Source organism: Salvelinus fontinalis, chromosome 32, assembly GCF_029448725.1.
Source record: "Salvelinus fontinalis isolate EN_2023a chromosome 32, ASM2944872v1, whole genome shotgun sequence".
Taxonomy (NCBI): Eukaryota; Metazoa; Chordata; class Actinopteri; order Salmoniformes; family Salmonidae; genus Salvelinus; species Salvelinus fontinalis.
The window spans coordinates 20,074,351-20,087,775 of NC_074696.1; the positions used below are offsets into that span (position 1 = coordinate 20,074,351).

The 13,425-nt window shown below is 46.2% G+C and overlaps 1 protein-coding gene across 2 annotated transcripts in view; it reads left to right on the plus strand.

Moving 5' to 3' along the window:
* Positions 1 to 13,425, plus strand: part of LOC129830866 (tubulointerstitial nephritis antigen-like) — a 77,296-nt gene that overhangs the window by 40,138 nt on the left and 23,733 nt on the right. For both annotated transcript variants that reach the window (XM_055893676.1, XM_055893675.1), the window contains exons 4-8: positions 3,021 to 3,113; positions 4,927 to 5,041; positions 8,360 to 8,486; positions 9,355 to 9,505; positions 9,860 to 10,046. In XM_055893676.1, the coding sequence (XP_055749651.1) occupies positions 3,021 to 3,113; positions 4,927 to 5,041; positions 8,360 to 8,486; positions 9,355 to 9,505; positions 9,860 to 10,046 (673 nt within the window). The remainder of the gene's footprint in view (positions 1 to 3,020; positions 3,114 to 4,926; positions 5,042 to 8,359; positions 8,487 to 9,354; positions 9,506 to 9,859; positions 10,047 to 13,425) is intronic.

Consider the following 13,425-nt stretch of genomic DNA (forward strand, 5'->3'; position numbering starts at 1 on the left):
CGTCTTCCTATTTATCTGGCTGGGGTCGTCTTCCTATCGATCTGGCTGGGGTCGTCTTCCTATCGATCTGGCTGGGGTCGTCTTCCTATCGATCTGGCTGGGGTCGTCTTCCTATCGATCTGGCTGGGGTCGTCTTCCTATCGATCTGGCTGGGGTCGTCTTCCTATCGATCTGGCTGGGGTCGTCTTCCTATCGATCAGGCTGGGGTCGTCTTCCTATCGATCTGGCTGGGGTCGTCTTCCTATCGATCTGGCTGGGGTCGTCTTCCTATCGATCTGGCTGGGGTCGTCTTCCTATCGATCTGGCTGGGGTCGTCTTCCTATCGATCAGGCTGGGGTCGTCCTCCTATCGATCTAGCTGGGGTCGTCTTCCTATCGATCTGGCTGGGGTCGTCTTCCTATCGATCTGGCTGGGGTCGTCTTCCTATCGATCAGGCTGGGGTCGTCTTCCTATCGATCAGGCTGGGGTCGTCTTCCTGTAGATCTGGCTGGGGTCGTCTTCCTGTAGATCTGGCTGGGGTCGTCTTCCTATCGATCTGGCTGGGGTCGTCTTCCTATCGATCTGGCTGGGGTCGTCTTTCTGTAGATCTGGCTGGGGTCGTCTTGCTGTAGATCTGGCTGGGGTCGTCTTCCTGTATATCTGGCTGGGGTCGTCTTCTTGTTAATCTGGCTGGGGTCGTCTTCCTGTCAATCTGGCTGGGGTCATCTTCCTATCGATCTGGCTGGGGTCGTCTTCCTATTGATCTGGCTGGGGTCGTCTTCCTATCGATCTGGCTGGGGTCGTCTCATCGCTCTGTGTGTTTTGGTGGTTATTTTCTGTCTGACTGGGGCGTTGACAGGGAGTCCCTAAAACAGGACCACAGATACAGCAGACTCTCTGAGGTCTGAGGTTTATGGGTAGAGCTGTGTGAGAGAGACCAGTCATTAGGGTTCATAGTATCTCAGGTTGAGGATAAGAAGTTAAGTCATCATCTTCCTTTAGATAGCACTGTATGTGACCCACCTGTGTGATTATGTCACTCATTATGAATGCATAGATTGCTATAATGAATGTTTACAACAAGTCTTCTATTGAACTATGGCTGGCAGGCCCTAAACATATTATACACAGTTGGCTTAAAGAGGTGTTACCATGGCAATGTATAGCTACATCACACACCCTTCCATACAGTATGTTGTACAGTAGGCCTATCGGAATCTATGGCCCAAATGGCACCCTATTCCCTACATAGTGCACTACTTTTGACCAGAACTCTACGGACCAATAGTGAACTATATGGGGAATAGCGTGCCATTTGGGGCACAGCGTATTACTGTACTGTACTATGTGTGGCTGCTAGTTCTTTCTGGGGGTCTTGGCACACACACATATCCCCACAGCACAACACAGACAGTAGGAATGCTCTATATCAGTGGCTCTCAAACATTTTAATGTCGTCATGTTTTAATATCCACTTAACGAGTCCATTCAGACTGGTTAGTATTCACTTCCCCTGGTTCCTCCTGACTAAAAATGGATATGTTTCAGTGCTCTGTAGCCTTAAAAGGTCTCTTGTTCCTCCCCTTCATTCCCTTTCGCTCGCTCCTTCTGCCCCCCTCTCTCTCTCTCCTTCTGCCCCCCTCTCTCTCACTCCTTCTGCCCCCACCCTCTCTCGCTCTCTCTCTCACTCTCTCCTTCTGCCCCCATCTCTCTCTCTCCTTCTGCCCCCCTCTTTCTCTTTCTTTTCCCTTTCTCTTTGCCAAGACTCTTGTTCCACTTGTTCAGTCTCTCCCAGGGAATTAGAGTATACAGTATAACTTCTTACTTATTTGTTATTCTTCAAACGTTCTCTGTTGACTGTTGTCTTCCTTGTCCCTTTTGTAATTTAGACAAATTTCTTCACAACGGTGGACAACAATTAGTAAATTACATTGATCACTTGAACTTCAGTTTGTGCAGTACATTAATACACTTCCAATTATTATAATTAAGGCCAAAAAATGTGTCACCATTAGTCATGAATCTAAAGCAATGTTCTCAGTTCTGACCCCTGTCCATTCTAACTTTATATCTCCTGTATCCTCCCTCTGCTGCCCTCTTCTTTTATCTTCCCCCTCTTTATCTGCCCGTTTCTCTGTCCTTTTTATCTTTCGCTCTCTCTGTGTCTCTCTCGTTGTCTGTGTCTCTCTCGTTCTCTGTGTCTCTCTCGTTGTCTGTGTCTCTCTCATTGTCTGTGTCTCTGTGTCTCTCTCTGTGTCTATCTCTGTCTCTCTGTCTCTCTATCTCTCTTTCTCTCTCTGTCTCTCTCCGTGTCTCTCATCTCTGTCTCTCTCTCTGTGTCTGTTTTTCTCTCTCTCTGTCACACTCTCATTCTTCTTTCTATCTATTCCATTCCCATCTTTCCTCTCTCTCCCCCTCAACTCCTCTAACTCTCTGCTCTCTCCCCCTCCCCTCATCTACCTCTCTGCTCTTCTCCCCTCCCCTCCTCTACCTCTCTGCGCTCTATCCCTCCCCTCTACCTTTTCCCCATCCCTCCTCTACCTCTCTGCTCTCTCTCCCCCTCCTCTACCTCTCTGCTCTTCTCCCCTCCCCTCCTCTACCTCTCTGCTCTCTATCCCTCCCCTCTACCTTTTCCCCATCCATCCTCTACCTCTCTGCTCTCTCTCCCTCTCCCCTCCTCTACCTCTCTGCTCTCTCTCCCTCTCCCTCTCCCCTCCTCTACCTCTCTGTTCTTCTCCCACTCCCCTCCTCAACCTCTCTGCTCTCTCTCCCACTCTCCTCCTCTACCTTTCGGCTCTCTCTCCCCCTCCTCGACCTCTCTGTTCTCTCCCCCTCCTCTCCTCTCCCCCCCTCTACCGCTCTGCTCTCTCTCCCCCTCCTCTCCCCTCCTCTACCTCCCTGCTCTCTCTCCCCCTCCCCTCCTCTACCTCCCTGCTCTCTCTCCCCCTCCATCCTCTACCTCTCTGCTCTTCTCCCCCTCCTCTACCTCTCTGCTCTCTCTCCCTCTCCTTTTCTCCCCCTCCCTCCTCTACCTCCTACAGTACATGTGGAACAACTGGGCGTTGGGAGTGTGAGCAGCATGCCTGTCTGATAGAGAATGACATGATCCAGGCTGTCAACAGAGGAAATTATGGGTAAGAGCACTTAAACACACACACACGTATGCACACACACACAAACATACACATGCACGCTAGTGATGCACTGGTTGACTCATAACCTGCGGGCGTGTTTACGGTCATGAAATATTGTGTGGATCAAGGGCGGGTGGTTGGGGGCGGGTTGAATAAAGAGGTAACTCTTGTGCAATTTATATCTATAGTCTACAGTGATGTTTTTCCTTTATTATCTGGCATTAATGCGTAAGCCTAAACTTCAGGGCCTAACTGCACGAGTGTCAAATAGCCTACACGCCAATCGCCAAATGCTTTCGGGAATAGGCAGAAAAAGTTAACATCAATCCACGGAGGTACAAAGGACAATGTCAGAGTTGAATTCAATAAGGGAGAAGCTGCTAATTCGACTCTTGAACATAAATATAAGGAAGGCCAGAAAAGTACCTTTTTTACATTTGGAAGATGCTTTTCTCCAGAGACTGCAAGTCTTACTAGAGCATTTAGGGTTAAGTGCCTTGCTCAAAGGCACATCGGCAGATTTTTTTCACCTAGTCGGTTCGGTGATTCGAACCAGCGACCTTTCAGTTACTGGCCAAATGCTCTTAACCGCATTGCTACCTGCCACCCATGAGTGGTAATAGAGGATGATAGCAGTGCCGGTTATGTTATATGTGATCCAAATCAAATTTTATTGGTCACATACACATGGTTAGCAGATGTTAATGCAAGTGTAGCGAAATGCTTATGCTTCTAGTTCCAACTGTACAGTAATATCTAGCAAATGATGATTGTGAAGTGCCGTACAAGACGGGGACTTCAAATAGGCCTATGGCACATGAAGGGAACTGTAGCCTACTGTTCAGATGGGTTCAATGGAAACTGAAAACTGGACACTGACTGTAGGTCTATAACCTCTCACATAACCTTAATATTAACTCCTGCAGTAAAATGATACACCAATTGTAGGCTACATTTTTACTCAGGAACAAGAGTGGAGAAACATGATTTCTTTCTTTCAGCATCTTGAGAGAATGTGAATGTGCAGTTAGTCTTTATCAGGATCATAAAAGCTGATAGTATTTCAACCACATAAAATATGCATCCAAGCAGAACTGAAATCTTATCAGAAACATGTTGGGTCGTTTTCACAGCTTCCTATTTCCTTACAACCAGTCAAACTGATGTCATTTGGACATTTTGCACAGGAACTCTTTCCCTTAGTATTATTTGTTGTTGCTACATTCTTTCCCCGGTCCCTAAACTTCTTTGCTCCCTGAAAGAAGCAGAGATGACAGAGAAAACTTTGTCGATGTCAACTAGATTGAAGCATTCATTTAATCAATTCATTACATTATTCTAGTGAGCAAGGGTTTATTTCGGTCCTCCAGGGCAGCATACTGTATAATGACAGAAGAGAAGCTGCATGGGTCTAATTATAGACAAGTTGACTAACAAACAGCCTCAAGAAACCATTCCGCTGTCTGACTAGACAACTGTGCATTTTCTATGTTAGTGTTGGATGCAGGCCTCAGATTTTCACTTTCTCACATATAGCCGGGTGGTTGCGGATGGGTTATTAGCAATTGCGGGCGGGTGCAGGTAAACAAACAGCTGACCCGTTCACCACTCCCTCAATACTGCCCCTCAAGTCTGCGCAAGGAACTACACGTTGCGTTCCCAATTTCATGGGGCGTTCTTGTACGTACTACGTAAAAGGACACTGCAACACTCAGTCGGCTCCGTTTACGTAAACTGTTTGGCTGCCTTAATGCGCGCACACACACGTTTCTCACACTCACTGTTTGGACTTTCCTCTCCTCTGTGTCCCTAGCTGGCGGGCAGCAAACTACAGCCAGTTCTATGGCATGTCTCTGGATGAAGGCCTGAGATATCGCCTGGGGACTCAGAGGCCCTCCAGGACTATCATGAGCATGAACGAGATGCAGGTGAGGAGACCTGTCTGCTGGGTAGGGAAAGGGTTGGGCTGGGTGATTCATGGGATACATCTCGAATGGGAAATTATTCCTTATATAATGCACAACTTTTACCGGGGCCCATACATGGAATGCAGATATGCTGACACGGCCTTGAGAGTGAGGGACAGTCCAGTCTGCTTTTTAAATTGCGTGTGCATCAAGAGGGACACATGACATAACATTTTATATAAAGATTCTGCTGGCCTGGCCTGTGTCATTACTAGCTATGGCTACCAGGTGAAGCCTGTTATTGGTCTGTTGATAATTCTTTGTCTGACTGGATCTTGGAAGCCTACTCTCTGCTATGTGCCATCTTTAGCTTTGTTTACATCTAACCAGACAGATTACGTAAGAGCCAATCAGAGACAGGTTTAGGAGAGAGAGGACGGGAGATAGGATAGGGGTAGAAGATGCGGTAGAGGATAGAGGTGGAGGGGGAGTGGAGGGGATAGGATAGGGGTGGAGGAGAGAGGAGGATGGGGTGGAGGGGAGGATGGGGTGGAGGGTAGGGGAGGATGGGGTGGAGCCATCCTCATTTCAGACAACACAACTGACTGGCCTTCCTCTCTCCCCCTACCCTTCCCAGACACCATCCCCACCTCTCCCCCCTACATCCTCCAGACTTAACTCCCCCACTCCTCCTCCGTACAACTTGTTTCTTTCCAATCCCCCACTCCCCCAGCCCAACATGCCCCTACCTGTACCAGGAGCCAGATCTAAGCAGGAGAGCTTATTCATAGATCTCTCTGTCTGTTGTCTGTCTCCCAGCTCAGTCCCCACACGTCAAACAGTCATACTGGATAATGGATAGGCCCACTCCTAACTCCCTAACTCACTCCCACTCCACTCCTAAATCCTGGGGGGTTGGAGCCACACACACACATAGACATTAGCGGGGAGGAATGTGAGGAGGACATATCAGCCGCTGTGCTCTGTCTAAACAAAGATAGAGTTACATGCTAATGCTACACAACGGCAGGGTTAAGCATGCCTCCCACCTCCAGACCTGGCCTGTCTACGTCCCAAATTACACCATATTCCCTATATACTGTAGTGCTCTGGTGAAAAGTAGTTCACTATGTAGGGAATAGGGTTCAATTTGGGATGTAGCCCTTTTGGTCAGATGACTCATGACACATACAGCAGAACCTCTTGGACTGGTGAGGAATATGTGAGGCAGCATAGATATCCCCCCTCATGACTTAATGTGATAATCATTATGATAAGCTTGCTATACCAGGTATTTGTCTGAGGCATTATCAGAGTGATTTCATTCTGGAGTTGGAGGCTTCTCCAATGAGTCTATATTAGGCGTTTAAAGCCAGATCAGGCTCCCCTTTCAATCTCGGCTGTTTGTAGATTAATCACATAGTTGCATATTATTTCCAGTGAGAGCAGATATTTTTCCTTCCCCGCTTTCAATGTCTTTGTTACACTGAGGTTGTCTGTTAGTGTAGCTTCCCTCAGTCAGTTCAATCAGCTCTATGGTCTGGAGACTGATCAAAGATTCTGTTTCCATTCTAACTCATTGGGCCAAATGGTACTAATCATCTGTGAATAAGTCCTCTATTATAAAATAACTTAACAGACACTCTGATTAGGCCATCTCACTGTATTACATGCAATGTTCTATTGTGGATAAATAATCAACGTTGCACGTTCCGTACAAAAGTATCATTAGGAACTTGTTGCTGTTGGTTTGTCAGTCTCTTGCTGTTGGTTTGTCAGTCTCTTGCTGTTGGTTTGTCAGTCTCTTGCTGTTGATTTATCAGTCTCCTCTTGCTGTTGGTTTGTCAGTCTCCTCTTGCTGTTATTTTGTCAGTCTCCTCTTGCTGTTGGTTTGTCAGTCTCCTTTTGCTGTTGGTTTGTCAGTCTCCTCTTGCTGTTGGTTTGTCAGTCTCTTGCTGTTGGTTTGTCAGTCTCCTCTTGCTGTTGGTTTGTTGGTCTCCTCTTGCTGTTGGTTTGTCAGTCTCTTGCTGTTGGTTTGTCTGTCTCCTCTTGCTGTTGGTTTGTCTGTCTCCTCTTGCTGTTGGTTTGTCAGTCTCCTCTTGCTGTTGGTTTGTCAGTCTCCTCTTGCTGTTGGTTTGTCAGTCTCCTCTTGCTGTTGGTTTGTCAGTCTCCTCTTGCTGTTGGTTTGTCAGTCTCCTCTTGCTGTTGGTTTGTCAGTCTCCTCTTGCTGTTGGTTTGTCAGTCTCCTCTTGCTGCTGGTTTGTCAGTCTCCTCTTGCTGCTGGTTTGTCAGTCTCCTCTTGCTGTTGGTTTGTCAGTCTCCTCTTGCTGTTGGTTTGTCAGTCTCTTGCTGTTGGTTTGTCGGTCTCCTCTTGCTGTTGGTTTGTCGGTCTCCTCTTGCTGTTGGTTTGTCAGTCTCCTCTTGCTGTTGGTTTGTCAGTCTCCTCTTGCTGTTGGTTTGTCAGTCTCCTCTTGCTGTTGGTTTGTCAGTCTCCTCTTGCTGTTGGTTTGTCAGTCTCCTCTTGCTGTTGGTTTGTCAGTCTCCTCTTGCTGTTGGTTTGTCAGTCTCCTCTTGCTGTTGGTTTGTCAGTCTCCTCTTGCTGTTGGTTTGTCAGTCTCCTCTTGCTGTTGGTTTGTCAGTCTCCTCTTGCTGTTGGTTTGTCAGTCTCCTCTTGCTGTTGGTTTGTCTGTCTCCTCTTGCTGTTGGTTTGTCTGTCTCCTTTTGCTGTTGATTTATCAGTCTCCTCTTGCTGTTGGTTTGTCGGTCTCCTCTTGCTGTTGATTTGTCGGTCTCTTCTTGCTGTTGATTTGTCGGTCTCTTCTTGCTGTTGGTTTGTCAGTCTCCTCTTGCTGTTGGTTTGTCAGTCTCCTCTTGCTGTTGGTTTGTCAGTCTCCTCTTGCTGTTGGTTTGTCAGACTGCTCTTGCTGTTGGTTTGTCAGTCTCCTCTTGCTGTTGGTTTGTCAGACTCCTCTTGCTGTTGGTTTGTCAGTCTCCTCTTGCTGTTGGTTTGTCAGTCTCCTCTTGCTGTTGGTTTGTCAGACTCCTCTTGCTGTTGGTTTGTCAGTCTCCTCTTGCTGTTGGTTTGTCAGTCTCCTCTTGCTGTTGGTTTGTCTGTCTCCTCTTGCTGTTGGTTTGTCAGTCTCCTCTTGCTGTTGGTTTGTCAGTCTCCTCTTGCTGTCTGGCTGTTGGAACACCTACTGTGTGTTTTTGGGAGTAATAAGAAATTGTATTTGAATACTTCCAAATAAAATATCAAGGTGGTCAAGTACATTAAAACAGGATTGAAATTGTACAGTAGCTAATTCCTGTTTTCCTCCTTCTCTCTATCCCCCTGCTCAGCTGAATATGGACCCTCAGAATGATCGTCTGCCTCAGTACTTCAACGCAGCAGAGAAGTGGCCTGGAAAGATCCACGAACCTCTGGACCAGGGCAACTGCGCTGCCTCCTGGGCCTTCTCCACTGCAGGTGAGACACTACATGGTAGTAAAATACTGGCAGAATACTGGTAAAATACAGGTATTTTTATAAAGTACTGGCATTTTGGTAAAATACTGGTAAATGTGGGTTACATTTTTTCCCGCAATATTACAAATATTGAGAAAATTGTAAAATGCTTTCAAAACGACATTTCAGTACCAGAACATCCCCTTGTCATTTACGTACCAGAACGCCCCCTTATCATTTACGTACCAGAAATTCCCCTTATCATCTACGTACCAGAACGTCCCCTTATCATTTACATACCAGAACGCCCCCTTATCATTTACATACCACAACGTCCCCTTATCATTTACATACCAGAACGCCCCCTTATCATTTACATACCAGAAATTCCCCTTATCATTTACGTACCAGAACGTCCCCTTATCATTTACGTACCAAAACGTCCCCTTATCATTTACGTACCAGAACGTCCCCTTATCATTTACATACCAGAACGTCCCCTTATAATTTACATACCAGAACGTCCCCTAATCATTTAAGTACCAGAACGTCCCCTTATCATTTACATACCAGAACGTCCTCTTATCATTTACATACCAGAACGTCCCTTTATAATTTCTTTAACATCTCTTAGAACATTTCCCAGAAGTTCAATCTCTCTCTCTTTCGCTCCGTCTCTCATCTCTCTTTCCCTCCATCTCTCTTTCTCTCCATCTCTCTTTCTCTCCATCTCTCTTTCCCTCCATCTCTCTCTCTCCATCTCTATTTCCCTCCATCTTTTTTCCCTCATCTCTCTTTCCCTCCATCTCTCTTTCCCTCCATCTCTCTTTCCCTCCATCTCTCTTTCTCTCCATCTCTCTTTCCCTCCATCTCTATTTCCCTCGCTCAGCGGTGGCATCTGATCGAATCTCCATCCAGTCGATGGGTCACATGACCCCTCAACTGTCGCCCCAGAACCTAATTTCCTGTGATACACGCAACCAAGGGGGCTGTGCTGGAGGACGTATCGACGGAGCCTGGTGGTACATGAGGCGCATAGGGTAGGACATATTTTATTGCGACACCAGGCACAATATTAGGAGCTTTTTAAATGATCAAATGAATTGAGTGAATTTGAGTGAATTTTCGGTTCTTTAGCTGTGAATTGATGATTATCTGTACTCTCTCCTCTCCTCTCCTCTCCTCTCCTCTCCTCTCCTCTCCTCTCCTCTCCTCTCCTCTCCTCTCCTCTCCTCTCCTCTCCTCTCCTCTCCTCTCCTCTCCTCTCCTCTCCATCTCTCTCTCTCTACTCTCCATCTCTCTCTCTCTACTCTCCACCTCTCTCTCTCTCTACTCTCCATCTCTCTCTCTCTCTCTACTCTCCATCTCTCTCTCTCTTTCTGTCCTTCTCTCAGTGTGGTGACAGAAGAGTGCTACCCGTTCTCTGCCCCCCATCAGACACCAGCAGAGGTGGGCCGCTGTATGATGCAGAGTCGCTCTGTGGGCCGTGGAAAGAGACAGGCTACTGCACGCTGCCCCAGCACACACACCTACCACAATGACATCTACCAGTCTACACCTCCCTACAGGCTCTCATCAAACGTATGTACACACACATACACACACACATATACAGTTTTTTATCACTTTGGTACTATTTTACCAAGTAGGTGGTGAATTTTAAAAACTCTTTGTACAAAACTCCAAACTGGTAACAATTGTAACGCAGCCAGTATTACACTCAAAACCTTTCATTGTGCATTCATTTTGTTTGTCGACATTTTTCACCACACAATCATTGATCCAAAATATAACTTTGCTATGAAATATAATGAGTACATTGATTTAATCACCAAAACCCAACATAATGATGTGCTCCACAATTTACACATTTTAACAACCAGTCAATCCAATAGCAAGCATTTTTAGATACATGTTTCAAGATGTAGTATGCTACAGTACTGTATATTACAGTACATTACACTGTTTTCACATTAGGCAATACACTTGCACTACCCCCATTAAAATGTACTGATCATAAAATGTCCATCATTTCTATCCTATGTGTGATGAAAGGTGTAATAACTGAAGAAATCTTTCACAATGTAATCAAATGAAAGAAACATAACGTTTAGCCGACACTAGTTTGCATCAAACCGGTCTTGACTATTTGGACATAGGTTCTCATCCAAGTCGCAGTAAATATCCTCATTGTTCATGCACCTGGGGAAAAACCTTTTGACATGGTGAATCCCAGCCTGACATACAGTACCAGTCAAAAGTTTTTCTTTATTTTTACTATTTTCTACATTGTAGAATAATAGTGAAGACATCAACACTGTGAAATAACACCTATGGACTCATGTAGTAACCGAAAAAGTGTTAAACAAATCTAAATATATTTTATATTTGAGATTCGTCAAAGTAGCCACCCTTTGCCTTAATGACAGCTTTGCACAGACAGTTGTGAAGAGGGCACGACAAAGCCTATTCCCCCTCAGGAGACTGAAAAAATACTGCCTGGCAAGTTCAATGTATTAATAGCCAACTAAAGTTAGGTAACTAGCTAACATACCAGTACATACTGCTGTAATGCTATGCGGTTAGTAAGGATAGCGTAGCTAACAAACTTTTAGCCAACATAACGTGTAACGTAACTTATTTGAAAAGGCATTACTTTATTAAATTTTTCAACATTTTCTTAACATTTGTCATAATTAGTTAAAGCAATGAATTTGTATCCGCTTATGTCAGACTTTGGCTGCATATTTTCCGCAATTTTCATCAAATCTGAAAAGTTATGAAGCCACGCCCATTTTCGGAAGAATTGCATTATGGGCCCTAAAAGTACGGGAATATTGTCCACTGCTTGCATACATCGAATTTTGATGAATTTAGTACGTCATCCGGAAACTTTTAGCACACTAACTATATCCATACTATGACCAATAAGCATATGTAACGGATGTGAAATGGCTAGCTAGTTAGCGGTGGTGCGCGCTAATAGCCTTTCAATCGGTTACGTCACTTGCTCTGAGACCTTGAAGTAGTAGTTCCCCTTGCTCTGCAAGGGCCGCGGCCTTTGTGGAGCGATGGGTAACGATGCTTCGTGGGTGAATGTTGTTGATGTGTGCAAAAAGACAGAGAAAGTGGAGGGGATAGCAACATAAGTTCGCGCCCGGGTATGGGCGAGGGGACGGACGTAAAGTTAAACTGTTACACATACTACACTGCTCAAAAAAATAAAGGGAACACTTAAACAACACAATGTAACTCCAAGTCAATCACACTTCTGTGAAATAAAACTGTCCACTTAGGAAGCAACACTGATTGACAATAAATTTCACATGCTGTTGTGCAAATGGAATAGACAAAAGGTGGAAATTATAGGCAATTAGCAAGACACCCCCCAAAACAGGAGTGATTCTGCAGGTGGTGACCACAGACCACTTCTCAGTTCCTATGCTTCCTGGCTGATGTTTTGGTCACTTTTGAATGCTGGCGGTGCTCTCACTCTAGTGGTAGCATGAGACGGAGTCTACAACCCACACAAGTGGCTCAGGTAGTGCAGTTCATCCAGGATGGCACATCAATGCGAACTGTGGCAAAAAGGTTTGCTGTGTCTGTCAGCGTAGTGTCCAGAGCATGCAGGCGCTACCAGGAGACAGGCCAGTACATCAGGAGACGTGGAGGAGGCCGTAGGAGGGCAACAACCCAGCAGCAGGACCTCTACCTCCGCCTTTGTGCAAGGAGGTGCACTGCCAGAGCCCTGCAAAATGACCTCCAGCAGGCCACAAATGTGCATGTGTCAGCATATGGTCTCACAAGGGGTCTGAGGATCTCATCTCGGTACCTAATGGCAGTCAGGCTACCTCTGGCGAGCACATGGAGGGCTGTGCGGCCCCACAAAGAAATGCCATCCCACACCATGACTGACCCATCGCCAAACCGTTCATGCTGGAGGATGTTGCAGGCAGCAGAACGTTCTCCACGGCGTCTCCAGACTCTGTCACGTCTGTCACATGTGCTCATGTGCTCAGTGTGAACCTGCTTTCATCTGTGAAGAGCACAGGGCGCCAGTGGCGAATTTGCCAATCTTGGTGTTCTCTGGCAAATGCGAAACGTCCTGCACGGTGTTGGGCAGACACATGCACATTTGTGGCCTGCTGGAGGTCATTTTGCAGGGCTCTGGCAGTGCACCTCCTTGCACAAAGGCGGAGGTAGAGGTCCTGCTGCTGGGTTGTTGCCCTCCTACGGCCTCCTCCACGTCTCCTGATGTACTGGCCGGTCTCCTGGTAGCGCCTGCATGCTCTGGACACTACGCTGACAGACACAGCAAACCTTTTTGCCACAGTTCGCATTGATGTGCCATCCTGGATGAACTGCACTACCTGAGCCACTTGTGTGGGTTGTAGACTCCGTCTCATGCTACCACTAGAGTGAGAGCACCGCCAGCATTCAAAAGTGACCAAAACATCAGCCAGGAAGCAGGAACTGAGAAGTGGTCTGTGGTCACCACCTGCAGAATCACTCCTGTTTTGGGGGGTGTCTTGCTAATTGCCTATAATTTCCACCTTTTGTCTATTCCATTTGCACAACAGCATGTGAAATTTACTGTCAATCAGTGTTGCTTCCTAAGTGGCCAGTTTGATTTCACAGAAGTGTGATTGACTTGGAGTTACATTGTGTTGTTTAAGTGTTCCCTTTATTTTTTTGAGCAGTGTATATACTCAATTCACATCACAAATAGTACAGTTAGTATGAGTATTCGAACACAGCTAGGGTTTCCCAAACTTGGTCCTGGGGCTTCCTCTGGGTGCATGTTTTGATTTTTGACCTAGCACTACACTGCTGATTCAAATTACCAACTAGTCGTCAATCTTTGATTATTTGAATCAGCTGTCTAGAGCTAGGGAAGAAACAAAACGTGTACCCAGGGGCGGTCCCAGGACCGAGTTTGGGGAACCCTGATCTAAGACAC